Genomic DNA, 27,376 nt, shown 5'->3' on the forward strand with positions numbered 1-27,376 from the left:
GGTTAGGTCAGGTAGACAGTGAGAGCCTTTTTCCTTGGATGGTGATGGCTAGCATGAGGAGACAGAGCTTTAAATTGAGGGGTGATAGATATAGGACAGATGTCAGAGGTAGTTTCTTTATTCAGAGAGTAGTTAGGGCGTGGTACACACTGCCCGCATCAGTTGTAGATTCGCCAACTTTAAGGGCATTTAAATGGTCATTGGATGAACATATCAATGAAAATGGGATAGTGTATGTTAAGTGGGCTTCAGATTCGTTCCACAAGTTGGCGCAACATTGAGGCCTGAAGGGCCTGTGCTGCTTTGGAATGTTCTATGTTCTCTTTGGTCATCCTGCAGCCACATCTCCATAACAGAAACTATATCATACATGTTTATGTCCATTTGTACTCTCTACTCATTTATAATATTAAAAATCACACAACAGCAGGTTATAGTGCAACAGGTTTGTTTGGAAGCACTACCTTTCGGAGCGTCGCTCCTCAATCAGGTGGTTGTGGAGTATAAGATTGTAAGCTACAGAATTTATAGCAAAAGTTTACAGTGTGATGTAAATGAAATTATATATTGAAAAAGACCCAGATGGTTGGTTAAGTCTCTCATCATTTAGAATGACCATGTTGGTTTCAGTTCTTTCATATGTAAATCGCAAAAACTTTTTTAAAGTTACATTCTCAAGTGAACTTTAATAATTGGTTTTTCGGCTCCTGGGAAGTACTTGGACAATAAAGGGTACCCTGTCGGTTGCAGCTCGTGACTATCTCCTGAGGAGGTCGTCATGGTTTCTTGCATTTATATTGTTGCCAAAGCTGCATGTATATTCGACAAGGTTCCCCATGGGAGACTGATTAGCAAGGTTAGATCACACGGAATACAGGGAAAACTAGCCATTTGGATACAGAACTGGCTCAAAGGTAGAAGACAGAGGGTGGTGGTGGAGGGTTGTTTTTCAAACTGGAGGCCTGTGACAAGTGGAGTGCCACAAGGATCGGTGCTGGGTTCACTACTTTTTGTCATTTATATAAATGATTTGGATGTGAGCATAAGAGGTATAATTAGTAAGTTTGCAGATGACGCCAAAATTGGAGGTGTAGTGGAGAGCGAAGAGGGTTACCTCAGATTACAACAGGATCTGGACCAGATGGGCCAATGGGCCGAGAAGTGGCAGATGGAGTTTAATTCAGATAAACGCAAGATGCTGCATTTTGGGAAAGCAAATCTTAGCAGGACTTATACACTTAATGGTAAGGTCCTAGGGAGTGTTGCTGAACAAAGAGACCTTGGAGTGCAGGTTCATAGCTCCTTGAAAGTGGAGTCACAGGTAGATAGGATAGTGAAGAAGGGGTTTGGTATACTTTCCTTTATTGGTCAGAATATTGAGTACAGGAGTTGGGAGGTCATGTTGCGGCTGTATAGGACATTGGTTAGGCCACTGTTGGAATATTGTCTGCAATTCTGGTCTCCTTCCTGTCGGAAAGATGTTGTGAAACTTGAAAGGGTTCAGAAAAGATTTACAAGAATGTTGCCAGGGTTGGAGGATTTGAGCTACAGGGAGAGGCTGAACAGGCTGGGGCTGTTTTCCCTGGAATGTTGGAGGCTGAGGGATGACCTTATAGAGGTTTATAAAATTATGAGGGGCATGGATTGGGTAAATAGGCAAAGTCTTTTCCCTGGGGTTGGGTGAGTCCAGAACTAGGTTTAGAGTGAGAGGGGAAAGATATAAAAGAGTCTTAAGGGGCAACTTTTTCGCACAGAGGGTGGTCCGTGTATGGGATGAGCTGCCACAGGATGTGGTGGAGGCTGGTACAATTGCAAATTTTAAGAGGCATTTGGATGGGTATATGAATAGGAAGGGTTTGGAGGGATATGGGCCGGGTGCTGGCAGGTGGGACTAGATTGGGTTGGGATATCTGGTCGGCATGGACGGGTTGGACCGAAGAGTCTGTTTCTATGCTGTACATCTCTATGACTCTATTCAGGTGGCATGCCTTTAATTTTGGAGATCACAGTGGCTCAGGCAGCATCCTTGTGAACATGCAAATTTCCTGAGATGCCTGAGGAAGAAGAGGCGTTGTTGTGCCTTGCTGACACTTGTATCTATGTGAAAAGCTATGTTTCTGTCCTATCTGAATTATTGTATCAGTGAACTAGCATGGAAGTGATGGGCCTAATTACTATTTTCTGCACTGTAACCATTCCTTGCTGTTATTCAGGACCTTTTCTTATTCAGTTGGGTGGTGTTTGCATTGCTGACTATCCCTAGTTTACACTTGAGAAGGAGATGTAAGCTGCCTTCTTGAACTGCTGCAGTGCATGTGCTGTAGGTAGAAGCTCCAGCTGGTGCTGATGAGAATGTAAAAGTGCTGCGCCAAGTATTACAGGTTATGGACTGGGAGGATTAGGCCATTCAGCCCCTTGAATCTGCTCCACCATTGAACAGAATCATGGCTGATCCTATCTCAGCACTTTCCTGTCTGCTGTCCATCACCTTCCAACCCACGACTAATTTGAAATCTGTCTCAGGGTCACCAACTCCTCAGGTGAGGGGAGAAGTTTAGTTAGTCTATTGTAGTAACCTCAACTGTGTATAGGAATTGAACCCAGACTGTCAGTGTTATAAGTGTTTCACAGGCTAACCAACCAGCCACACACTCATCCACGTGGGTGCAGGGATGATACATTCTGACCAAGTCACATGGGGTCCTTGGGGTTACATGTTCCCGATGCGCATGCTCACTCGGAGGCGCCCGACGGGAGGCGGAGCCTGCGCAGGCTCACCCCGTCCCGCATCCCTGAGCCCCGCCCCTCCCGGCCACACGCCAGCGGGGGCGCGCACGTCCCACCCCGCCGCGGGCACGCGCGTCCCCGGCTGGTCACGTGCTGCGCTGAGCAGACTATTTGAGGCTCGAGCGTCCATTTTGAGGGAGAGAAGTTTCTGGAAGGTAAGAGAGAGCGCGCGTGTGTGTCTCTGTGATGGGGAGGGCGGCGAGTGTGTCCCTGACCCCCCACCCCACCCCGGGGGGGGGGGGGGTAGAGAGAGGGAGGGGGTACGGAGAGGGGGACAGAGACTTCCCCCACCCCTCCTCCTCCTCCGGGAGCCGGCCTTTCCCGCCCGCGAGGCCGCGGCGCCATTTCCCGCTCTCGGCCTCAGGCCTTCCCGCCGGCCCGGGATCACCGCCGCTTCCCGCCAGCGTGAGGGGGAGAGGAGGGTGGGGGGGGGTGAGGATGTGCCCACCCCCCCCCCCCCCCCCGGGGGGGAGAGGGAGAGGGAGAGGGGTGCGGGTGGTGCCCGGGCCCCGGGGCCTACTGCCCGGGTGGTGCCAGCACATGGCGCCCTGTGCCCCCGGCCCAGCTCCCGCCTGAGGCCCCGAGCCCCCGTCCTTCCCCCTCCCCCGGGGGCCCGAGCCCCTTTGTTCGGCCTCCTCGCTGCCTGAGGGGCCCCTCGCTCGGCGCCTCCCGCTGGTTTCTATCCGTTTTGTTTTAAATCCTTTCCCATCCCTCACGTGGGGGGGGGGGGGGTAACAAACTGTTTCCATCCCGACCCTTTTTTTATTGTGAATTCCTGACCATGTTCCGTGTTAGTGTAAATCATCTCAGCAGGCAGGTATTCTTTCACCTCTTTCCTCGCTTTAAAACAAAAGCGCCATGTCTGACACGTTGCTAATTCATTTTTTTTTCTCTTAAAAGGTTTTTATTTTAAAAAAAAGCCATGAGTGACCAAGGAGAACCTAAAATTGAATTCAAGGTAAGAATCTGGTCCTGGAGTGAATGGTCCTTTCAGAAACCAGTATCTTCTTCATGCTTCACCTGAACTTACAGAACTACATGCAACTTTGAACAGAGGAACTGCCCCTCTTGTTCTTGGTTTTTTTTCCTCTTGCTTTAGAAATTAACTATTGTTTGACTCTTGGCCACTTAACAGCTGCACACTTAATGCTCAAATGTTGGGTCTGTTGGCCCGTCCATGTATTTTGTTTTTTAAATGTCTATTTGAAATAGGCAATGAGGTTGGAGTCTTTTAGATTCAGTGTCACAAGTAATGATTGTGACACTTTTTTTTTCTCTATCGTTAATCTATTTGCATGAATACATCTGCCTGTGAAAGTACTGTGGATGATTCTTGCATTGTAGTTTAGATGTATATGGTGTGTCTGTGACATACTTTGATCTAAGAATTGGCTCTTCTGTAGGCACACTTCAGTTATTACAGCCTTCATGTTACTTGCCATGTGTCTTGAATGCCAGTACAGTACAGCTCATGAGAGGATTGTAAATCTCTCTCTCAGCAGAGTTTGTGCTGAAATTAGCTCTCCAGATCCACATTTAAAATGTTGAGTGGTTTGTATGGAATGCCTTAATAAGCAGACTCTGTAATGTTGAAGGTGAAAGCTGATATTATGTGACACAATGAGCATTGCAGCAAAGAGGTAAGTAAAGAGTAATAGAAATGGGATATAACGTGCTGTCAGTGGAATAATGTTCAAGTTTCCCCTGTGAAGATCACTGGTCATTGTAGGTGGTAGTAGTAGAAGTACTATAGTCAGCATTACTTTGGCTTGTGCCATTGTACTTCTGGCATTCTTGGTAATGATCAAGAGAAAAACTAGATACACTATCTGCAACTAAATAGTGTTTTAAATGTTAATAATGTAAGTACAGGGTGACTACCACATCTGGGGGTTCGGTCACAGTGGTTTCAGTTACCCGCAGTTTACCACGGCCTGAACGTATTACATGAAAGTTCCAGAACCAGGGGCTGTTGGGAGGTAAGTTTTTTTTCATTTAGGTGGGTGGTTTTGGGCATCAGTGGTTGGTCTGGGACCCTGCAGTTACGGGGCTCTAATGTACATCCAGAAAAATCAGGTGTGTATACTGTTCGTGAATGTTTGTTAAAGCTGCAACTAGTCTCTTCATGCTCACTTAAGTGGGTAAATGATTCCACTAGCAGTTCATTTGTGTTTATAGTCTTAAAATCAAAATTTTAAATTAAATTTCATGTATGGCTGGCTGACTTTAACCCTGCTTACAACCAAATGTAATTTTTTTCTTCAGCAACCCAATTGTACTGTTATGACTGTTACTAGTTTGAATTTTTTTAGTTTTAAAGTGCTTGGTAAGTTTGGCAACTTTTTAACCCTGAATATTCAGTGCTCATTTGACCAACTTTTAGTGTAGCTGAAATACTGACTGGTATTTCTAATTCTGCAAGTCTGGCAGAACAAGATTGTTGCATTCAAAATGTTAATTCTGGCTGCATCTGCAGTTTAAGGAAAGTGGTATTGATGCTGATGGGAGGATTGGGGCAAAATCAAGTGAGGGTGAGGTGAAGATAATGATAGTAAGCAAAAAGATTGTTTGCTAGTAAGCCAGAGAAGAGAAGCTGGATAAGTGATAATGGGTGTTTATTGAATAATTAGAAATGACTTGGCTGTGCTAAAAGCAGCCCTTGTTCACCCCTTTACACCAGGTATGTCACAAACAGGATACAGTGAAGTCTGCAGATGCTGGAGATAAGAGTTGAGGCTTGCTGGAAAACTGACATCCAAGGAGCAGGAAAATTGATGTTTTGGGCCGGAGCCTTTCATCAGGAATGAAGGGCTTCAGGCCAAAGCATAAATTTTCCAGCTGCTCGGATGCTGTCTGACCTGTGCTTTTCCAGCACCACACTCGCATGTCACAAAAGTTAACTCTTGGTTTCTGTCAAGATGCTGCCAGACTCAGTTCCTCCAGTGATTTTTTTTTTGTTGTTTGCTTTGGATCTCTAGCATCTGCAGTTCCTTGTTTTATTTTCTGAATAATGAATGTTTTGGGAACTTTAGTTTTTCAAGGCTGTCAATGTTTAGAAATGCTGCAAGAGTGACTTGATTGTAATTACTGGGTGAGAAAGCATTGACTACTGGCTCCAACTTTTCATCTTTTTAATTTGATGGTTGATAGTGATCCATGTATTGATATGGCCTCTGTAGCTTGGAGTCATGTAAGGCCGATGCTTTCTCCTATTAAATTCACAGAACTAAAGTGTTAGAGTACATCCAGTTTGCGTTGGTCAGCATCTAACTACTCTAATCCCATTTTCCATGCACTTAGCCCATAGTCTTGATTGCCTTGGCATCTTGAGCACGCAAGTACTAGAATGTTGAGCGTTTCTACCTCTACCATACTAAAAGGGCATAAGGAATGTCATATCAGTCTGATCCTATTGAATGGTGGAGCAGACTTGAAGGGCTCCATCTAACCCATAAACACTTAGCAAAGTCTATGCCCCTTTAAAATTTAACTGAATCATAGATGCTCGCAAGTATAAATTCATATCATCTATTCACCGGGGCATTACTTTTGCATGTGCTTTTTATTTAAATTTTGACATGTATTTGAAGATTGGATTTGCATCCTTGTAACTTTGGGTAATTTTTGTTTTCTAGCTTGTACTTGTTGGAGATGGTGGTACTGGGAAAACTACTTTTGTGAAGCGCCACATGACTGGCGAGTTTGAAAAGAAGTATGTAGGTATGTTAAAATGATGGCAGGAGATGATTTACTCCATGTGGCTGTCTTTTTGTTTGTAAAAGCTATTGAAATCACTCTCCCTTACTTCACCGGCTACGTGAAACTTCTCTTAAATTACTTTTGCCGTTTTCAAATATTGAGTCTGCATCTGTTTTTCTGGTCTGATTGCATTCTTAATGGCTTTTTTAGAAAAGCTGTTTTGAACATAACCTTAAATTTTTGATCTCTGGTTTACGGATTCTTCTACCATTGGAAACATTTTTAATTGAAGGGCTTTTTGCCTGAAATGTCAATTCTGCTCCTCAGATGCTGCCTGACTTGCTTTGCTTTTCCAGCACCACAATCAGCTCTGACCTCCAGCATCTGCAGTCCTCACCTTCTCCTGAAACATTTTGTCTTGTCTCGTCTCATCTAAACCTACTTGAAGGAGACCTTGGAAATGGGGCTGTTAAAATCCTCTTAAAATCTTAAGACCATGACATCTTCAAGTGTGGTGCTTTGAATTGGATGCAATGATTTATCTAAGGCTTAACCAATTACTTTTATATATTTAACTTCAGTTTTTTTTCCTGTTAGATCCTTCTCTCTTTCATAAAATTATTGGGTTTTTTCTTTATCAATAGTTGACGTTGCACTACTTCTTAGACTTGTTTACCTCCCTCCTTTAGATTTGTGCCATTAGTTTTAATTATCTTTCTACCAAGGAGAACAACTTCAAGTTTTGCTGCCTTAAATTTGGTTGCCCTTATAGTAGTCTTTCTGAATTTATGACCAGTGTATCAAAGTGCACTTGTTTCACATTAAAATAATCTAGTCCACTTTCAGTCCTTCTGTTAATCAGTGGAATGACTGAAATTTGTTTTAATTTTGCTAACCAGTTTATTACTTTAATGAATGCTTTTTGACAGTCTAGATGTTTATCAGCCCTCTTATTTCATCAAAACTTGGTGAATATGCTTAATTTGGTGTTCCATACTAATGCCAATGTAATGTGTTTACCCTTTGCAGCAACTTTGGGTGTTGAAGTTCACCCAATTGAGTTCTTTACTAACAGAGGTGGCATTAAATTTAATGTTTGGGATACTGCTGGTCAGGAGAAATTTGGTGGTCTCCGTGATGGTTATTACATTCAGGGTAAGTGTCTAGAGTTACACACTACTTGACACTAGAACATTTTGTATCCTGTAAATGATGTCTTGGGCTTAACTACAACTTTCTTTCACAGCTCAATGTGCCATTATTATGTTTGATGTAACCTCACGAGTGACGTACAAGAATGTGCCTAACTGGCATAGAGACTTGGTGCGAGTGTGTGAAAACATCCCCATTGTGTTGTGTGGCAACAAAGTTGATATTAAAGACAGAAAAGTGAAGGCAAAATCTATTGTCTTCCACAGGAAGAAAAATCTTCAGGTATGGTTTTATAGTATCTATATAATTGAGATGAGTACGCAAACTATATTGGCTCAAGAAATTGTAACCAGGATTTTATGCCATGTAGAAAGTTCAAACAAGTATTTCAGATATCATTAGTTCAGTGGAGATAACTTTCAGTTTTCCTAAATTAAAGCTTCAAGCTTTGTGCTGAAAACTAGTCCATAAGAGAATCTGTTTGTGGAGTTTGGGGTTGTCTGAAGCAATATTGGGTCATTAATGATGAATATTATAGACTAAAATGTAGAATAGTCAGATACAAGTTAAGTTGTAGGTCAGTTATTTCAAAGTTTGTCATTCTGAATCTGATTTAGTTTCCTTCATACAGAATGAATCCATTCAGTTGATCTCAGAAACTCAGTTTCGAGTAAAAGATAAAAAGGTCTGATTACAGGAAAACCATATGTGGGCAGGAAGCAGTACTGGTTTTGACCAGATACTTGGCTGCTACATTTGAAACCATTTATTTAAATTTGTCAGCCAGGGCAATTTGTACTGGTTTTTTGGCTCTAGTCAGGCTGGGACCTTTGCACAAGAATTCATTTGAGCTTCCCTTCTGAAGTGTCAGTTCCACATTGAAGATGTGACAAGTCTAAACAGAAGCTGAAGTGAGTATGAGACAGGAGAGAGTACTGATCTGCTTCACTGGCCTAGTTTAAAAATTTCAACACCAGGTTATAGTCAAACAGATTTATTTGGAAGTACTACCTTTCAGAGCCCTGTTTCTTAATGTAGCTGTCAGTGCTACCTAATGAAGGATCAGGGCTCCAAGAGTTGGTATTTCCAAATAAACCTGTTGGACTATAACCTGGTGTTGAGATTTTTGACTTTGTCCACCCCGGTTCAAATCTGGCACCACCTCATTAGTGTACTAATTTCACCAGCAGAAGATGATTTATTGGTCTTCTGTATCATGAGGAAAATCACATTTATCTGGTTCGGGCTGTGATTAGAGGCAATGACTTTCTGGATTATTGTGAAGTACAATGATTACTTTTTACTGTTGAGGGTAGGTGCTAAGGTTTGGTATTTTTGCTTGTTGACCTTGTTAAAAAGGGAAGTGATTTTATAGATTTTGGCTCAAAAACTTTGTTAATGAAATTGGGAAGTAATACTGTCTTTGTACAGAGCATTGAAGGTATCTTTGGTATTCTGTTTATCTCCACTAAAAGTGTATTAGTTTGTACATAACTTTTCTGCTCTATGCAATATTATCAGGTTTGTCAATAGAATGATGTCTGTTATTAATCCTGTGCATATGAATAAAAAGATGTTGTGGGTTATAAATGTATGAACCAGATAGTGACAATCTTTTTTAAATAAGCCAGTGACCTCTCTTTCCTCCTTGTAGTACTATGACATTTCTGCCAAAAGTAATTACAACTTCGAGAAGCCATTTCTGTGGCTTGCCAGAAAGCTGATTGGAGATCCCAATTTGGAGTTTGTTGCTATGCCAGCTTTGGCACCACCAGAGGTTCAGATGGACCCTCTATTAGCAGCACAGTACGAGCAAGACCTGAAGGTACAGTATTGCTCCACTATTTGTTTGTTTGATATTAAGGGGCAACTGAAAACCAAGTACTCTTTGTTTTAATTATCACTTCTTACACAGGTGTAGTGTGATTAGTATCTGTTGTTCTCTGTCCAAGGTTTAAACACTTCCTTTTTTAGATTTGATTGTGTTTATAGCTTGGTCTAGGTGAGGAACTTGAATATATGGGTCTGGAAAATGCTCATGTCCTCCAGTTTTTGTTTTTACAACATCTCTTTGACTGTCAGGCATTTAGTGGCATCAGGTTTATTTCTTCCTTATTTTTGTCATTTCACAATGGCAAATGCACACATTAGGTTCATACTTGAACTGTCTGCAGGTTCAAAAGTAAAATTTTAAGCAATGTAATGCTTTTTAATATCTTGCATCTGCAAGATAACTGCTGAAACACTTTTTTTTTAGTGTGCCCCTCTAATATGTCATCTTAGTGATTTCAGTTGCAATATCTAGAGGTTTTTGGTGAATTGAGTTGTAATTATAGCTTTCTGCAGTCTTAATAGCATCAGTTTGGTAAAAGCCTACCAGCTATCAGCAACACTTTCTGTTACTTGAGGCAATCCCTTCTAATTATAGGTGTAATATTTCTTTATCTTAAGAGTTTACTGGTGTGGCAGACTTGGTACACAGTTATGATAACTAATTATGATAACTGCCCATTCTTTTTAATTAGTGGAAGTTAAATTTGGGAATATTTACTTGGGTAATAAAGCTGTGACTTTTGAACATTTCTCTTGAAGTTAGCTTAAGTAGCTGGTGCCATGAGGATAGTTAGTGGCAATGGAGTTTAAATTGAAATGAAAAAATGGTTTTTGTTCACTTTTTAGATTATGTTCATCTGTTCTGACTGCATTTTGGATTAACCTGAAACTTCAAACATAGCAGTCATTCTGCACTTCAGAGTTTTGAATTTGGGAGTTTTGGTTTTTAAATTGCCTGTAACCTATTTACAATTGCAAATAATTACATTACAGAATCAGACTAGATTAGATTCCCTACAGTGTGGAAACAGGCCCTTTTGCTCAAACAGTCTACACTGACCCTCTGAGTAACCCACCCAGACCCATTTCCCTCTGACTAATGCAGCTAACACTATGGGCAATTTAGAATGGCCAATTCACCTAACTCATCTTTGGACTGTAGGAGGAAACCGGATCGCCAGGAAGTGGTGGTTGCGATAACAGTTTCATTTGCAAATCAGTTTTATTTTAATCTGAACTTTTTGCTGAAATGGTATTGAGGAATATGGGCTAAAGTTAGGTGTATGGAGTTACTCCTGAATAATGAGTAGGTTTGAGGAGCTCAGTGACTTAGTCCTGTTCTGTTTGTATAATTTTTGCTGTTCTTGTGTTGTACTAATTTGAACCAGAAGATCTGTTAACGTAGTTGTATTGTTGGCTAAAGCACTCCTGCTCCCCTCTCCACCCTCCTACACCCCCTACTCCTTGTAAAAACAAGTCTGACATGATCTTTTTTAAACTGTACTTTTTCTACCCTAGAATGCTCAGAGCACTGCTTTGCCAGATGAAGATGACGACCTGTAATTTAATGGCTGGAGTCGAGCACCAGCAGCCTAGTTTTATAGGCGCTGTCCTGTAATGCAGCGTGTTTGCCGGTTAATTAGCTGAACAGAACTTAACTGCTTATAATCTTTAAATCTTAAGGGGGCTAAAGGAGTTGTAATTGGGAGTGAATGGTGTGCAGTATGACAATTTCCTTCACACTTGGACCTGTGTACTTGATACTAAAACTGTATTGATAGACTGCAACATTGGCGTGTATGCATAATTTAATTTATGATACAGGTAGAATCACAATATACATCGTTACAAGTTGTATGTTAATGTCATTCCTACTTTTTTGTTAACTTTTTGTTTGGATCATAAAGTTGTGATCTTAATAAAGTTATATTCCAAATAACTAAATGAATTGTGGCATTTAAAGTACTGAGCATTCATTTCAAAACTGTTTGGTTTTGCTAGTATTTAGACCGCCTTTTGTGGGTAAGGAATTAAGTCCTGAACCCACTGGATGACTGATTGAATTTATATTGCATCTTGCTACATAGGTTCAGGAATTTGGAAACATCATACCCCAGTTGCTATTTCTTTAAATGGAAACTTTTGATGGCTTGTACACTTGTAATGCTTGCATTGTAACTGCAGTGACTGTACATGACTGTCTCTTTAAAGTTTTTTCCTCCTGTTTGGGAAGGACTGACTGTTCTGCTGTCTTTCAAATGACATTAATAGAACCTGAGGTAAAATAAATGTTCCCAGTGCTGGGGATACTAGTTCACAATATAGTGCTGGTGTTTTATGTGATCTGGTGTTACACAAACTTGCAAATTTGGTACAAAGAATACCTTTAACAACCCTTGAGGTTTTGCTGCAATCGGGCTGTGGCTTGTAATGTTAGTTACTTTGTTCAATCACTTTCTCTTGCACAGCTGTTCTAATGTTTACATGTTACCTGTTTTACATTGGAATCCAGCAAAATTCCATTTTGACCAAGCGGTGAATGAGATGCCAAAATATACCTGGGTATGTTTACGGTATGGGAACATGGATTGAGATTAAAGTGGCTGGGCTTTGGAAACTTTTTTTGGTTTCAGGGAATGCTACCAGAATCTAGTAGGAAAAGTAAGTGTAACAGGGTGGAATGAATTCTGGAAATACCATTAGCAGAGTGATCAGGATTGAAAACTAAATGTGGGAGGAGTCAAATGTATAGCATCTGAGAGGAAGGGTCTGAGCAGTTTAATGTGGATTGAAAGGATGTGCAGGCATTGGTCAGGACTAGTTTTTTTTTGGTAGAAATGTGGTAGCAGCAGGGCCAGCATCTTTCACCTTGAAAGGTGAATGCACAGAGCATGGTAGATTGCTGCACTTGAGGGATTGCGGCAGATCGGTTTTAAGGTCTGAACTCTTCAGTGCCGCCCCCTCCCTTGCAAAAAAGGTACCTTTTTAATCCATTCAATCCTGGCTCTCTATTCGATTTGGGGAATCTTCTGGTCCTGAACATGGCATCAATGATGGTTACTTTGTAAGTTGGTCAATTCTTTCTAATGGGATTAATTGTCTTGACTATAATGCATGGGTAACCCATCTGTGTGCAGCTACCAAGGTGTGGACTTCTGGTATTTCAATAAAAACAACTCGTTAGGGCTGTGTTTTCATCAATTAATTTCTACTGGAATAAAGTAACCTATTCTGGTATTTGCCTACATGTATCACAGGTGGCAACTACTTCCTTCCTGGACATGGAAAGGATTTGCTGTTGTGTGCTTTTTTTTTTAATATAGCAGTATGACTAGTGTTTGCAAGTTCTGTCCATGTTGGAAAAAGTTGCTGCCTTGTCTTGGCTGTGATAAAATGCAAAATGAGCAAGACAAGTGAGGGCTGAAGACTGAAAAGTTGACCCTTGTGGCAGCAGTTTTTCCCCAGACTGCCACCTGCCACAATATCATACCTATACCTGATGTCTGTGTTGAAAACAAATTAAAAAAACATAACTGTCACTTATTCCATTTGACCCATAATTGTTGTTTGTTTCATCTTTGCCAGCCAGTTCTCTCTCCATGTCAGTGCTTGATATCCCTGATCAATGCAGTTTAACTTTACATGCTCATCTCTTGTGTGATCGTATTGGGGCAATGCCTGAAAGCAGAAATAAATCTCACTTGACAGCTGCCCTTTTATTAACTAATAGTCACATCCTCTCAATTCTGGGCAAGCACTATTGCTTTTGTAAATCGATATTGACTGTCCAGTCTTGCCACTCTTGAGTACTGCTATTAAATCCTTCAAATTTGGGCTCTAGTATTTTCCTTTGCTGATGTTAGGTTAACTGGTCTATAATTCTGTCCTCTCTATTTCCTTATTAAAATAATGGGGTAGCATTTAGCTGTCCTCCAATCTGTCTGAACTGTTCTAGAATCTTGAAAATAACCTCCAATGTGCACATTATTTCTAGGGCCACTCCCTTAAGTGCGCTAGGATGTACATCATCAGGGCCTGAGATTTATTGACCCTTAACCACCACAATCTCCCCAATACCATTTCTCTACTAGTACTGATTTCCTTCATTTTCTGTCTTTCTAGACTCTGATCACCAACATTGTTGGGATGGTATTTGTTTTACTGAAGGCAGATTCAAAATTTGTATTTAATAGGTCTGCTATCTTTGTTCATCATAACTTCTCACTGTAAGGAGCCTGTCTTTAACAATTATTTTGTATGACCTCTGCAAATGGTCATACAGCACAGGATCAGACCCTTCAGTTCAAACATGTACACTGATTATGTTCCCACACTAAACTAGTCCACCTGCCTGTTCCTAATCCATATCTCCAAATCTTTCCGATTTATGCATTTTACCTAGATGTCTTGTAACTGGACTTGCATTCACCACTACCACGTCATTCCACACATGAATCACTCTTTTAAAAAGGACAGGGTTTTAACCATTTTTTCCCCTCCTCTTAATAATATGACACCTAGTTTTTGAACAATCCCACTTCAACAGGGAAAAGACCTTTCTAGTCAATTTATGACTGTCATTTCTCTTTTGCTGAACTCTAAACTGTTATGTTTTTTTAAAACCAATACCTCTTCCTGAGATGTAATACTAACCCTAATTTTTCTGGTTAGCCACTGATGGGCTACCTTTTGCTTCATTTTGTACTGGGCTGGCATGAACTATGGTTATGGGTTCAGTAGAATCGTGAGGTTGACCAACACAGCAAATACTTTATCGACAGGCAACTATGGTATAGGGCATTTCCTGCTTAATCAAATACTCTAGATGGTCAAGAGGCAAGTATAACAGCAGCAAACCCTGACCAAGTGAAGCTTTGAGACAGCTATCAATGTAAAAATACACAGTAATAGAAGCAGTAATAAGGGATTTGTGCACAACTGTTATACATTCATTACAAAAATGGCATTGCTATTTGAAGAATATAATCTTTGGTTTATCAAGAAAGTCAGTGGATAAGGTTCTGGTTAAAACACTACTGTGTACATGGGTGTACCTGCAGAAACCGGGGAAGGGTCCAATGTGACTGAGATTGTAAATATTCCGAGTCAAGAAAGACCTGGGATGGTGGCGAGGATTGAACAGGTTTGTAAATCTCATTACCCACAGACTGCCAAAATGGCTTTTGCCATCTGAAATGGGTGCAGGAATTTTTTTGGGTGCAGGTTAAGCTAAGCTCTTCTGGCCTGCTAAAGAGTTCATTCGTCCTGATTTCTTTTACCCCTTCACTTACTAATCAACCTGTTCAGAGATGTTATAATGTAACTCTGGAGCAGAAGAGATTTGAATGTGGGTCTCCTAGCTTAGAGGCAGGGACACCACTGCAGCCCCAATGTGCTTCCATTGATCAGTTTGGTTTTTCTCTACATGGCTGCAGCAGGTTTATTAGTGACCTACCTCTGGAGCAGGTGAGACACTAATGCAGGCCTCCTGACTCCAGTAGGGACATTGCCAACATTATCTTGACTCTGGAAGCTGGAGAATTATAGTCAGCTGGCCTCCATTCCTTAGAAAGCAAATTAACTGACATGTGCTTGTTACAATACTTTGACTCCCTGCAGGGAAAGAAACTAAACAGCTGCAGATGCTGGGAATCGGGAAAACTTCAGCAATTGCTGGAGAAACTGTCCTGAGAACAAAGTTAATATTTCTAGTCTGGTTCTGAAGAAGGGTCATTGGACCTTAAGCAATAATGGTTACTCTTCACGCTTGCTGCCAGACCTGCTGTGTTTCTCCAGCAATTTCTGATGGTTTCTCTGAAGTCAAGCCGACTCTAGTTGGTGGGACAGTTCACCAATGTGCTTTGGTTACTGACTCTCGTTATAGAGGAGCATTTGATTGTAAAGAGCTGTCCTGAGTCTATGGTGTGGGGATTTCTTTAATGCCCAGGAGGATGGCTGGGGAATGTTGCTGAATGAAGGACTTGCCAAGGAAGAGGTGGCAGGGCATACTCCAAAGGATATGTCATTGTGGGGCCTTTTTCCTGTAGTTAGAATCTTGTTTAGATGCTTCTATGAGAAGGAAACATCCTCTCAGCATCCACCTTGTCCCCTCCCCTCAGAGGTTTCAATAAGATCAGCTTGTACTAAACTCTAATGGGTACAGATCTAGGCTTTTCACATACCTCATGGGAGAATACTCGTGTACCAGCTGAGGTGAATTTCTGGAATGGGCATCAATGCAATTCCTATTATGGTTTTTCTAAATTTTTTTTATTGGAAGGGAAATGTTTTGAGTTTTTACAAAAGTAATGCTAAATAGTGTATCTACTTTACAGTATAACAGCACCAATATAAATTTAAAACTAACTGCTAATCTACTCTACAAGCTACCCAAACACACAAGATATAAGAAAGAAGACTGTATATATTTTTTAAAAATCCCACAGTATAGTACATAACTTTTTTGTTGTTAATAAATAAATATGCATTCAAAATGCAATAATATCAAATCATAACAAAGCCTGTGTTTATAAGGGATTCTTCCTCCTCTGGAACCTGAACCAACAAACGCATCCTTACTGCTAAATAAAGGCCCTAAACAGTGTGGCTGATATATCTGCATTGGCGTAGTTCAAAAAGTGCTGCTGTGTTCTATAAAACAATTACTTTTGTAGTGCACCATATTTGTAAGGAAGTTTAGGGGGATATGTACCATAACTATCCTATGCCAATTCGAATGGCCTGGGGGACTTTCTAATACCTAACTTACTGAAATATTTTTCCCCTCACAAAAGGAAAGAATAGTAAATAGTTTATTCCCGTATGTATCTAGAGAAGGAAAATTTGGAAAGCCCTAAAGGAGAGACACTGGGTCCAACCCAATCTCTGTTCCCAAAATCTTTGCCAAGACATTTGCTGCACTGTCCCACTATCTATGAATCGTCTGGTATGTCCACAAACAGAAGTTGGCACTCTCACTCATTTTACATATAGGGCACATGGGACATACTCCTGTCTTGAACTTTGCAAGTCGCTCTGGTGCCATACGAGCCCTATGAGCTATCTTCAATTGAGTAGCCTGAGTTCTATTGCAGATTGAGACCTTGCTGGCATCTTCGCAGATATCCTCCCATATCTCTAAGGAGATTTCTATCCCTAATTCTTGATTCCAGGGTTTATATAACCCGTTCCATGTCCTTCAAGACCTTATTACCAGCAAGTGGTAGAGTGTGCTGACCGAGGGTGGACCTATCGGCCGAAGCACTCTCCTTTCCATACCTGATTTGTACTGATTATTCATCAATGTGGTCTTTTTTGGAGGGGTCCGAGGACCTGCATATCCTTGGTGGAGTGGGAGGGGGAGTTGAAGTGTTGAGCCACTGGGTGGCTGGGTTGGTTTGTCCGGGTGTCCCAGAGGTGTTCTCTGAAACGTTCCACAAGTAGGCGGCCTGTTCATACAGCACAGAAAAGGATCATCAACCCATCGAGTCTGCATTGTCAAACCTTTAAGTAATATATACCATCTGGACTCATCTTTTATCTGGCTTAGCATTTGGAAGGGAAGATTCTTCCGGATAAGAATGGCCACTCCCTTTGAGCTGAAAGATGAAAAGAACACCTGACCAAATCCTCTTGCTGCAGCTTCGAATGCTCCTTATCAAGTAGATGTGTCTCCTGTAGGAGGGCTACATCAACTTTCTCTTTTTTTAAGACTTGATAATATCTTTTTCCTTTTAATTGGCGAGTGGCTCCCCTTGAGATTCCAGGTGCACCGTTTAAATGAATAACTAGCCATGATTGTTCAAGAAAATCTGAGACTCCCCAGGAGGAAGAACCCCACTCAAAAAGCATTGAGTAGAGACCATAAACAATTCACATAAACTTAAAAATACAACCTTTAAAACAACTAAGAACTATTCCTAAAAAAAGTAAGACATAATCAAGAGGAGACTTTTCCCCCTTGTCCATAGGGGGCACTCCTACCTTCCAATAATCCCACCATATCACTTGCCAGCTAGAGCCATGCCCTCGGCCCAGACATAGTTCAAGTCCATCAGTCTATTTGAGAGCATCCAAAAATTATTTTACTTTCTCCGGCGATCTGAAGTTATACACAGCCCTAATATATGGAAAGGAGTACGAGATTTTGTATATGTATTGCTCCCCTGGCACATCCTTTTAAATTTGTAACAGATGTGTTCTCCAAGTTGATGGCTCTCGGGCTGCGTCACACAATTATAGGGGGAGATTTTAATTGTATTAGCGACCTCAAGGTGGACAGGATACCTAAGAGCTCCGCGGATATATCTCTGAGATCTAGGCAGCTGGGTGATCTGAATAGGGAGTTAGGACTGGGAGATGTGTGGAGGTGTCTTCACCCTAAGGGTAGAGATTTCACTTTTTACTCCAACCCACGTAGATCTGAAGCGCAGCGTTGCCGGGTATCGCATGGAGTATTGGATATTTAAATCCTTCAGACGCTTCTTTACCTCATCAAACGCCTTCCTCTTGCGAACCACAACCAGAGAGAAGTCCTGGAACAGCATTATTCTGGAGCTCTTGTATACCATGGCTTAGGGATCCTTCCTCAAAACTCTGGAGGCCTCCAGCACCATTTGTTTTTCCCTGTAGTGGTGGAGTCGCACTAGGACCAGGAGGGGGCACTGGTCCGACCTGGGACTGTGTACAGCAACCTGGTGGGCCCACTCAACCCGCACCCAGCCTAACCCACGCTCCAGCTTCAGCAGCTGTGGGAGCCATTGCTCCAGGATATCCACAAGCTGGCCTTCCTCCTCCCATTCGGGAGCAACCGGATATTTTCCTGACGACCTTGGTAATCGAGGTTGTTGATATGTTCCCCTAAGGTCTGGACTCAGATGTGCCAGGTAAAAACAATGACTGCAGATGCTGGAAACTAGATTCTGGATTAGTGGTGCTGGAAGAGCACAGCAGTTCAGGCAGCATCCAAGGAGCTTTGAAATCGACGTTTCGGGCAAAAGCCCTTCATCAGGAATAAAGACAGTGAGCCTGAAGCGTGGAGAGATAAGCTAGAGGAGGGTGGGGGTGGGGAGAAAGTAGCATAGAGTACAATGGGTGAGTGGGGGAGGGGATGAAGGTGATAGGTCAGGGAGGAGAGGGTGGAGTGGATAGGTGGAAAAGGAGATAGGCAGGTAGGACAAGTCCGGACAAGTTATGGGGGCAGTTACTGAGCTGGAAGTTTAGAACTAGGGTGAGGTGGGGGAAGGGGAAATGAGGAAACTGTTGAAGTCCATATTGATGCCCTGGGATTGAAGTGTTCCGAGGCGGAAGGTGAGGCGTTCTTCCTCCAGGCGTCTGGTGGTGAGGGAGCGGCGGTGAAGGAGGCCCAGGACCTCCATGTCCTCGGCAGAGTGGGAGCGGGAGTTGAAACGTTGGGCCACAGGGCGATGTTCCCTAAAGCGCTCTGTTAGGAGGCGCCCAGTCTCCCCAATGTAGAGGAGACCGCATCGGGAGCAACGGATACAATAAATGATATTAGTGGATGTGCAGGTAAAACTTTGATGGATGTGGAAGGCTCCTTTAGGGCCTTGGATAGAGGTGAGGGAGGAGATGTGGGTACAGGTTTTACAGTTCCTGCGGTAAGTGCCAGAATGGGAGGGTGGGTCGTAGGGGGGCGTGGACCTGACCAGGTAGTCACGGAGGGAACGGTCTTTGCGGAAGGCGGAAAGGGGTGGGGAGGGAAATATACCCCTGGTAGTGGGGTCTGTTTGGAGGTGGCGGAAATGTCAGCGGATGATTTGGCTTATGCGAAGGTTGGTCGGGTGGAAGGCGAGCACCAGGGGCGTTCTGTCCTTGTTACAGTTGAAGGGGTGGGGTTTGAGGGCAGAGGTGCGGGATGTAGACGAGATGCGTTGGAGGGCATCTTTAACCACGTGGGAAGGGAAATTGCAGTCTCTAAAGAAGGAGGCCATCTGGTGTGTTCTGTGGTGGAACTGGTCCTCCTGGGAGCAGATCCGGCGGAGGCGGAGGAATTGGGAATACGGGATGGCATTTTTGCAAGAGGTAGGGTGGGAAGAGGTGTAATCCAGGTAGCTGTGGGAGTCGGTGGGTTTGTAAAAAATGTCAGTGTCAAGTTAGTCGTCATTAATGGAGATGGAGAGGTCCCGGAAGGGGAGGGAGGTGTCAGAGATGGTCCAGGTAAATTTAAGGTCAGGGTGGAATGTGTTGGTGAAGTTGATGAATTGCTCCACCTCCTTGCGGGAGCACGAGGTGGCACCAATGCAGTCATCAATGTAGCGGAGGAAGAGGTGGGGAGTGGTGCCAGTGTAATTACGGAAGATCAACTGTTCTACATAGCCAACAAAGAGACAGGCATATCTGGGGCCCATACGTGTGCCCATGGCTGCCCCTTTGGTCTGGAGGAAGTGGGAGGATTCAAAGGAGAAATTGTTAAGGGTGAGGACCAGTTCGGCCAAACAAATGAGAGTGTTGGTGGAAGGGTACTGTTGGGGACGTCTGGAGAGGAAAAAATAGAGGGCTTGGAGGCCCTGGTCATGGCGGATGGAGGTGTAGAGGGATTGGAAATCCATGGTGAAGATGGGGCATTGGGGGCCGGGGAAACGGAAGTCTTGGAGGAGGTGGAGGGCGTGGGTGGTGTCCCGAACGTATGTGGGGAGTTCCTGGACTAGGGGGGATAGGACAGTGTCGAGGTAGGTAGAGATGAGTTCAGTGGGGCAGGAGTATGCTGAGATAATGGGTCGGCCAGGGTGGTCAGGCTTGTGGATCTTGGGAAGGAGGTAGAACCGGGCAGTGCAGGGTTCCCGGACTATGAGGTTGGAAGCTGTGGGTGGGAGATCTCCTGAGGTGATGAGGTTCTGTCTGGTCTGGGAGATGATGGTTTGGTGATGGGGGTGGGGTCATGGTCGAGGGGGCAGTAGGAAGAGGTGTCCTCGAGTTGGCGTTTGGCTTCAGTGGTGTAGAGGTCAGTGCGCCAGACTACCACTGTGCCCCCTTTATCTGCTGGCTTGATGGTGAGGTTGGGATTAGAGCAGAGGGATTGGAAGGATGCGCGTTGTGAGGGTGAGAGGTTGGAGTGGGGGAGGGGGGTAGACAGGTTGAGGCAGTTAATGTCCCGGCGGCAGTTGGAAATGAAGAGATCGAGGGCAGGTAATAGGCCAGCACGGGGTGTCCAGGTGGATGCAGTGTGTTGGAGGTTGGCGAAGGGGTCCTCGGAAGGTGGGCAGGAGTCCTGATTGTGAAAGTAAGCTCGTTCGTCCTCAGTGAGGGGGAGGTCTGGGGGGATGGTGAAAACTCGGCAGGGCTGGGAGCTGGGATCTGATGTGGGTGTAGAGCTGGGAGTGGGGGCGGAACCTCTAACTGGAGTGGGTGTGATGGTGGGGGGAGTGGGGGTGGAGTCATGAGCAGGGATAGTGTTCCCCTTGGGGTTCTGGGGGGTGGAGATAGTGACAGTGGAGGCTGTGGGGGGCATGTCAGCAGAATGCAGGTGAGTGGCGCTGGTGGGGGTGGAAGTGGTGGTGACCACGGCAGTCGGGGTGGCAGAAGTCACTGAGCATGTGGCATCAGCGATGATGTGAGGGCCGGAAGTGATGTCACGTGTGATGCATGAGGAATTGTGAGGGGCGGAAGTGGTTGTGGGAGTGGCCATGATGGGGGCGGAAGTGACATCATCAATCAGCGTGAGGGTGGCAGCTGCATCAGCCGCATGGCTAATGGTGGAATAGGTTCCGAGGCCAGGGGAATCTTCTGGAATGTTTGAGGAGCGCTGGTTATGGAGGTGGGTGGATAAAAGTTTGTTGTACTTACAGTTTTTGATGTTTGAGATGGAATTGAAATACTGTTTGTTGAGAGTATGAATTCTCCTGAGGATGTAGTACAGAGTGGGTCCTTTGCAATTCTGAGAGAGTGTGGCCCTCAGCTGAGGCAGGGCTGACTGGAGAGAGGTTAGGTGCCGGCGCATTGCTGCAAGCGTGGAGCGGAGGATCTTGAAGGAGAACTGTTGCTGGTGTTTTTGAATCTGTAGTCTGTACTGTTTGTCCTGTTTGGGTCCGAACTCTGCTGGTTTAAAGGTGGTCTGGAGTCCGTGTGGGATGAGTTGGTTACGGAGGCAGGCACTGAGGAAGCAAATGTGGCTGTGGTAGTGAGTTTGTTTCAGGACATGGTTGAAGAGCTTCAGGGCAGAGGAAATGACCTGGGAGTTGCAGTGGGAGAGGGACTCCCTGAGATTCTTGTAGAGAGAGGAGGAAAACTTCTTCAAGGCAGGCATCCTTGCAAGCGGATTCGCAGTAGGGTTAAAATCAACGAGGTAAAAACAATGACTGCAGATGCTGCAAACCAAATACTGGATTAGTGGTGCTGGAAGAGCACAGCAGTTCAGGCAGCATCCAAGTAGCTTCGAAATCGACGTTTCGGGCAAAAGCCCTTCATCAGGAATAAAGGCAGTGACAGAGCCCGGTCCTGAAGCACGGATGATTCAGCAGCATTCTCTGAGGCCGCGGCCCGTTGCTCTGCCCCATCCAATGCACTGCCCGACTTTCTCCATCTCTCGGTCATGCTTCTGTAGCACGACCAAGATCGGCTCCCACCTGGACCGGGTCTCCTTGATGGACGTGTCGATCTTCTCTCAGAGTTTCACCAACTCTGAGATCAGGCTCACCTCTGCAGGTAAGTCCCCCCCCCCCCCCCCCCCACCGTGGGGTGGCGAACGCCTCTGTTGCTGCGGTAGGGGGTGTGGGGGTTGGGGGAGGGGTCCCTGTCTGTTGTGATATCCATTGTCCTTTACCTTTGGTCATGTTAAAATGTATTAAACTGCTAACATTTGATGCGGAATGACCAGAGCTGCTGGGAAAAGGCTATGTTTAGTAGTTTAGAAAGTGAGGGGAGGGTAGGTACCCCACTTTGCCTGGGACTGGGCAAAGCTTAGAAGACCCAGACCTACTGGGTCACTGAATCCCCCTCTAATATGTTTTTTATAAACAATACAATAAAGATTTACAAGGATGTTGCCAGGGTTGGAGGATCTGAACTACAGGGAGAGGCTGAACAGGCTGGGGCTGTTTTCCCTGGAGCGTCGGAGGCTGAGGGCTGACCTTATAGGGGTTCATAAAATCATGAGGGGCATGGATAGGGTAAATAGACAAAGTCTTTTCCCTGGGGTGGGGGAGTCCAGAACTAGAGGGCATAGGTTTAGGGTGAGAGGGGAAAGATATAAAAGGGACCTAAGGGGCAACATTTTCACCCAGAGGGTGGTACGTGTATGGAATGAGCTGCCAGAGGATGTGGTGGAGGCTGGTACAATTATAACATTTAAAAGGCATTTGGATGGGTCTATGAATAGGAAGGGTTTGGAGGGATATGGGCCGGGTGCTGGCAGGTGGGACTAGATTGGGTCGGCATATCTGGTCGGCATGGACGGGTTGGACTGAAGGGTCTGTTTCCATGTTGTATATCTCTATGACTCTGTGGACTAGCTAAGACCCTGCACAACTGTAGCAACACTTACCTATCTTTTGTATCCTCCTTGCAACAAACATCAGTATTCTGTGATGAACCATTTTCCTAAATTGAACTGAGTGGCTTGTTGGGACATTTCATTCCAGTCTGTCTCACTGCTGAAAGTTTGGAGATGGATTCAGGCAGACTGTCTTCAGGAGAGGAAGGGGTATCAGTCAACCAGAAGTGGTTTTGTCAGCGGTCTAGTCACCATTACCGATACTGGCTTTATCAGGTATTGAACTGAGATCACCAGCTGCAGTGATGGGAAATGAACTCTTGCCAGTAACAGCTACACTATGGCACTGTGTCCCTGTGCCAATAAACAGCCCGGCAGAAGGGGTGGTCAGAGCACAGTGGTGCTGTTCATGTCTGACTGCTCTGTCTGCCTAAGGGCTGTGTTTAAGATGAAGCACTGTCCACTCACCACACTCTGTTTTAACCTTGCTGCTGCTGCTTACTTCCCTCGTCAGAAATGCCACAGTTACCTTTTGCACTAATTAACTGATTTTCTTTTGAGCTTGTTTTATGTTCAGCTTCCAAGACAATTGCTCACAGACTAGACCAGACATACTCCAAGTTGGTGTATGTGGGAGAGCCATCAGATTTTGTGTATGTTTGGGTCCCATATACAGGTGGGTTAGTAGGAAAGGCGGGCATCTTTGTGCAACTCTTTGTAGGACAGATTCTGGGCATCTCCTTAAGAGAAGCAGGAACTAAGTTCTGCGCGGTATGATTCCACAAGAAGCATTGATTTTATGCGATTTCCATCCCAATTCCTTTGAAGTTCAGTCATAACTTGATCATTGTAAAAATTGCTGAGCTCATTGTGTAACAGAAACATAGAAGGTAAGAGCAGGAGGAGGCCATTCGGCCCTTCAAGCCTGCTTTGCCACTCATTGCCATCATGGTTGATTGTCCAACTCAATAGCCTCATCCTGCTGTCTCCCTATAACCTTTGACCCCATTCGCCCCAAGTGCTATATGTTTTGGCATCAACCTTTTCACACAGAGGGTGGTAATAAATTCCACAGCCTCCCCACTCTCTGGGTGAAGAAATGTCTCCTCATCTCCATCCTAAATGATCCACCCCGAATCCTCAGACACACCCACCATCAGGAATATCCACCCTGCATCTCCCCTGTCTAATCCGGTCAGAATTTTATAAGTCACTGTCACATTCCCCCCTCATTTGTTTGAACTCCAATGAAAACAATCCTAATCTAGTCAATCTCTCCTCATACGTCTTTTAGATTACATTACAGTGTAGAAACAGGCCCTTTGGCCCAACAAGTCCACACCGACCCGCCAAAGCGCAACCCACCCATACTCCTACATTTACCCCTTACCTAACACTATGGGCAATTTAGCATGGCCAATTCACCTGACCTGCACATCTTTGGACTGTGGGAGGAAACCGGAGCACCCAGAGGAAACCCACGCAGACACGGGGAGAACGTGCAAACTCCACATAGTCAGTCGCCTGAGGTGGGAATTGAACCCAGGTCTCTGGCACTGTGAGGCAACAGTGCTAACCACTGTGCCACCGTGCCACCCACAATCCCACTATCCCCGGAGTCAGCCTGAGGAATCTTCACTGCACTCCCTCGAGAGCAAGAGAACCCTTCCTCAGAAAAGGAGACCAAAACTGCACATGATATTCGAGATGTGGCCTCACCAAGGCCCTGCATAACTGCAACAACACATCCCTGTACTCGAAACCACTCCCAATGAAGGCCAACACACATGTATAAGCACAGGAGCAACTCAGTAATACAACTATGATCCAAAAATAAAACAGGAAACAGGAGTCTGTGCAAAAGACACCTAATAAATGACAATTCTTTAATTATTTAAAATTAAATAAAGTCCTTAAAATTAGAGGGGGTCATTTCAGAACAGAAATGCAGAGACATTTCTTTAGCCAGAGAGTGGTGGGCCTGTGGAATTCATTGCCACAGAGTGCAGCGGAGGCCAGGACGCGAAATGCCTTCAAGGCAGAGATTGATAAATTCTTGATTTCACAAGGAATTAAAGGCTATGGGGAGAATGTGGGTAAGTGGAGTTGAAACACCCATCTGCCATGATTGAATGGCGGAGTGAACTCGATGGGCCGAATAGCCTTAATTCCACTCCCCTATCTTATGGTCAGGTACAGACAGGATAGATCGAGTGAATCCTTAGAAGAATATAAAGGCAGTAGGAGTATATTTAAGAGGGAAATCAGGAGGGCAAACCGGGGACATGAGATAGCTTTGGCAAATAGAATTAAAGAGAATCCAAAGGGTTTTACAAATATATTAAGGACAAAAGGGTAACTAGGGAGAGCATAGGGCCCCTCAAAGATCAGCAAGGGGGCCTTTGTGTGGAGCCGCAGAAAATGGGGGAGATATTAAATGAATATTTTGCATCCAGTATTTACTGTGGAAAAGGATATGGAAGATATAGACTGTAGGGAAATAGATGGTGACACCTTGAAAGATGTCCATATTACAGAGGAGGAAGTGCTGGATGTCTTGAAATGGTTAAAGGTGGATAAATCCCCAGGACCTGATCAGGTGTACCCGAGAACTCTGTGGGAAGCTAGAGAAATGATTGCTGGGCCTCTTGCTGAGATATTTGTATCATCGATAGTCACAGGTGATGTCCCGGAAGACTGGAGGTTGGCAAAGGTAGTGCCACTGTTTAAGAAGGGTGGTAAGGACAAGCTAAGGAACTATAGACCAGTGAGCCTGACCTCGGTGGTGGGCAGGTTGTTGGAGGGAATCCTGAGGGACAGGATGTACATGTATTTGGAAAGGCAAGGACTGATTAGGGATAGTCAACATGGCTTTGTGCGTGGGAAATCATGTCTCATAAACTTGATTGGGTTTTTTGATGAAGTAACAAAGAAGATTGATGAGGGCAGAATGGTAGATGTGATCTATATGGACTGCAGTAAGTCGTTCGACAAAGTTCCCCATGGGAGACTGATTAGCAAGGTTAGATCTCACAGAATATAGGGAGAACTAGCCATTTGGATACAGAACTGACTCAAAGGTAGAAGACAGAGGGTGGTGGTGGAGAGTTGTTTTTTAGACTGGAGGCCTGTGACCAGTGGAGTGCCACAAGGATCGGTGCTGGGCCCTCTATTTTGTGTCATTTACATAAATGATTTGGATGCGAGCATAAGAGGTACAGTTAGTAAGTTTGCAGATGACACCAAAATTGGAGGTGTAGTGTACAGCAAAGAGGGTTACCTCAGATTACAACAGGATCTGGATCAGATGGGCCAATGGGCTGAGAAGTGGCAGATGGAGTTTAATTCAGATAAATGCGAGGTGCTGCATTTTGGGAAAGCAAATCTTAGCAGGACTTACACACTTAATGGTAATGTCCTGGGGAGTGTTGCTGAACAAAGAGACCTTGGAGTGCAGGTTCATACCTCCTTGAAAGTGGAGTCGCAGGTAGATAGGATAGTGAAGAAGGGGTTTGGTATGCTTTCCTTTATTGGTCAGAGTATTGAGCACAGGAGTTGGGAGGTCATGTTGCGGCTGTACAGGACATTGGTTAGGCTACTGTTGGAATATTGCATGCAATTCTGGTCTCCTTCCTATTGGAAAGATGTTGTGAAACTTGAAAGGGTTCAGAAAAGATTTACAAGGATGTTGCCAGGGTTGGAGGATCTGAGCTACAGGGAGAGGCTGAACAGGCTGGGGCTGTTTTCCCTGGAGTGTCGGAGGTTGAGGGGTGACCTTATAGAGGTTTACAAAATTATGAGGGGCATGGATTGGGTAAATAGGCAAAGTCTTTTCCCTGGGGTTGGGGGAGTCCAGAACTCGAGGGCATAGGTTTAGAGTGAGAGGGGAAAGATATAAAAGAGACCTAAGGGGAAACTTTCACCCAGAGGGTGGTACGTGTATGGAATGAGCAGCCAGAGGAAGTGGTGGAGGCTGGTACAATTGCAACATTTAAGAGGCATTTAGATGGGTATATGAATAGGAAGGGTTTGGAGGGATATGGGCCGGGTGCTGGCAGGTGGGACTAGATTGGGTTGGGATATCTGGTCGGCATGGACGGGTTGGACCGAAGGGTCTGTTTCCGTGCTGTACATCTCTATGACTCTATGAATCTTATAATTATTTCCTTTGTTTAGGATTTGTCTTTATTATAATGAGTAATTCTCATTGAAAATCTGCCTAAGTACAGAAGCTAAACCAGTGTGACTTCGTCGTTGGTCGCATGTCTCCCAGAAATGAATCAACTCGTCAAGAAATTCTCAACATCTGCTCTGTAAACTCAAAACATGCATCTCAGTTAAATGATCAATTTGTCACGTTTAGAAATTAATTGGCAGGCTGTTCAGTGTTGACCTGCTGTCCATTGCTCTGACAGTAGGTGGCGGTATTGTATAGGAAACGCAGACAATGAACGACTC

The 27,376-nt window shown here is 44.3% G+C and overlaps 1 protein-coding gene across 1 annotated transcript; it reads left to right on the top strand.

Moving 5' to 3' along the window:
- Positions 1-2,842: 2,842 nt before the first annotated feature.
- On the top strand, positions 2,843-11,791 carry ran (RAN, member RAS oncogene family). The gene is made up of 7 exons (XM_072587672.1): positions 2,843-2,942; positions 3,688-3,745; positions 6,423-6,507; positions 7,516-7,641; positions 7,733-7,920; positions 9,293-9,463; positions 10,990-11,791. The coding sequence occupies exons 2-7, from the start codon at positions 3,710-3,712 to the stop codon at positions 11,032-11,034; spliced, it is 651 nt and encodes a 216-aa protein (XP_072443773.1). The 5' UTR covers positions 2,843-2,942; positions 3,688-3,709; the 3' UTR covers positions 11,035-11,791.
- The last annotated feature ends 15,585 nt before the right edge of the window (positions 11,792-27,376 follow it).

The sequence above is a fragment of the Chiloscyllium punctatum genome, chromosome 17 (assembly GCF_047496795.1).
Source record: "Chiloscyllium punctatum isolate Juve2018m chromosome 17, sChiPun1.3, whole genome shotgun sequence".
NCBI lineage: Eukaryota > Metazoa > Chordata > Chondrichthyes > Orectolobiformes > Hemiscylliidae > Chiloscyllium > Chiloscyllium punctatum.

Coding starts and splice junctions, on each gene's coding strand:
- ran (XM_072587672.1), top strand. CDS start 3,710: ATGAGTGACCAAGGAGAACCTAAAATTGAATTCAAG. Junction 7,642..7,732: donor TGATGGTTATTACATTCAGG/GTAAGTGTCTAG, acceptor TTTCTTTCACAG/CTCAATGTGCCATTATTATG. Junction 7,921..9,292: donor ACAGGAAGAAAAATCTTCAG/GTATGGTTTTAT, acceptor TCCTCCTTGTAG/TACTATGACATTTCTGCCAA.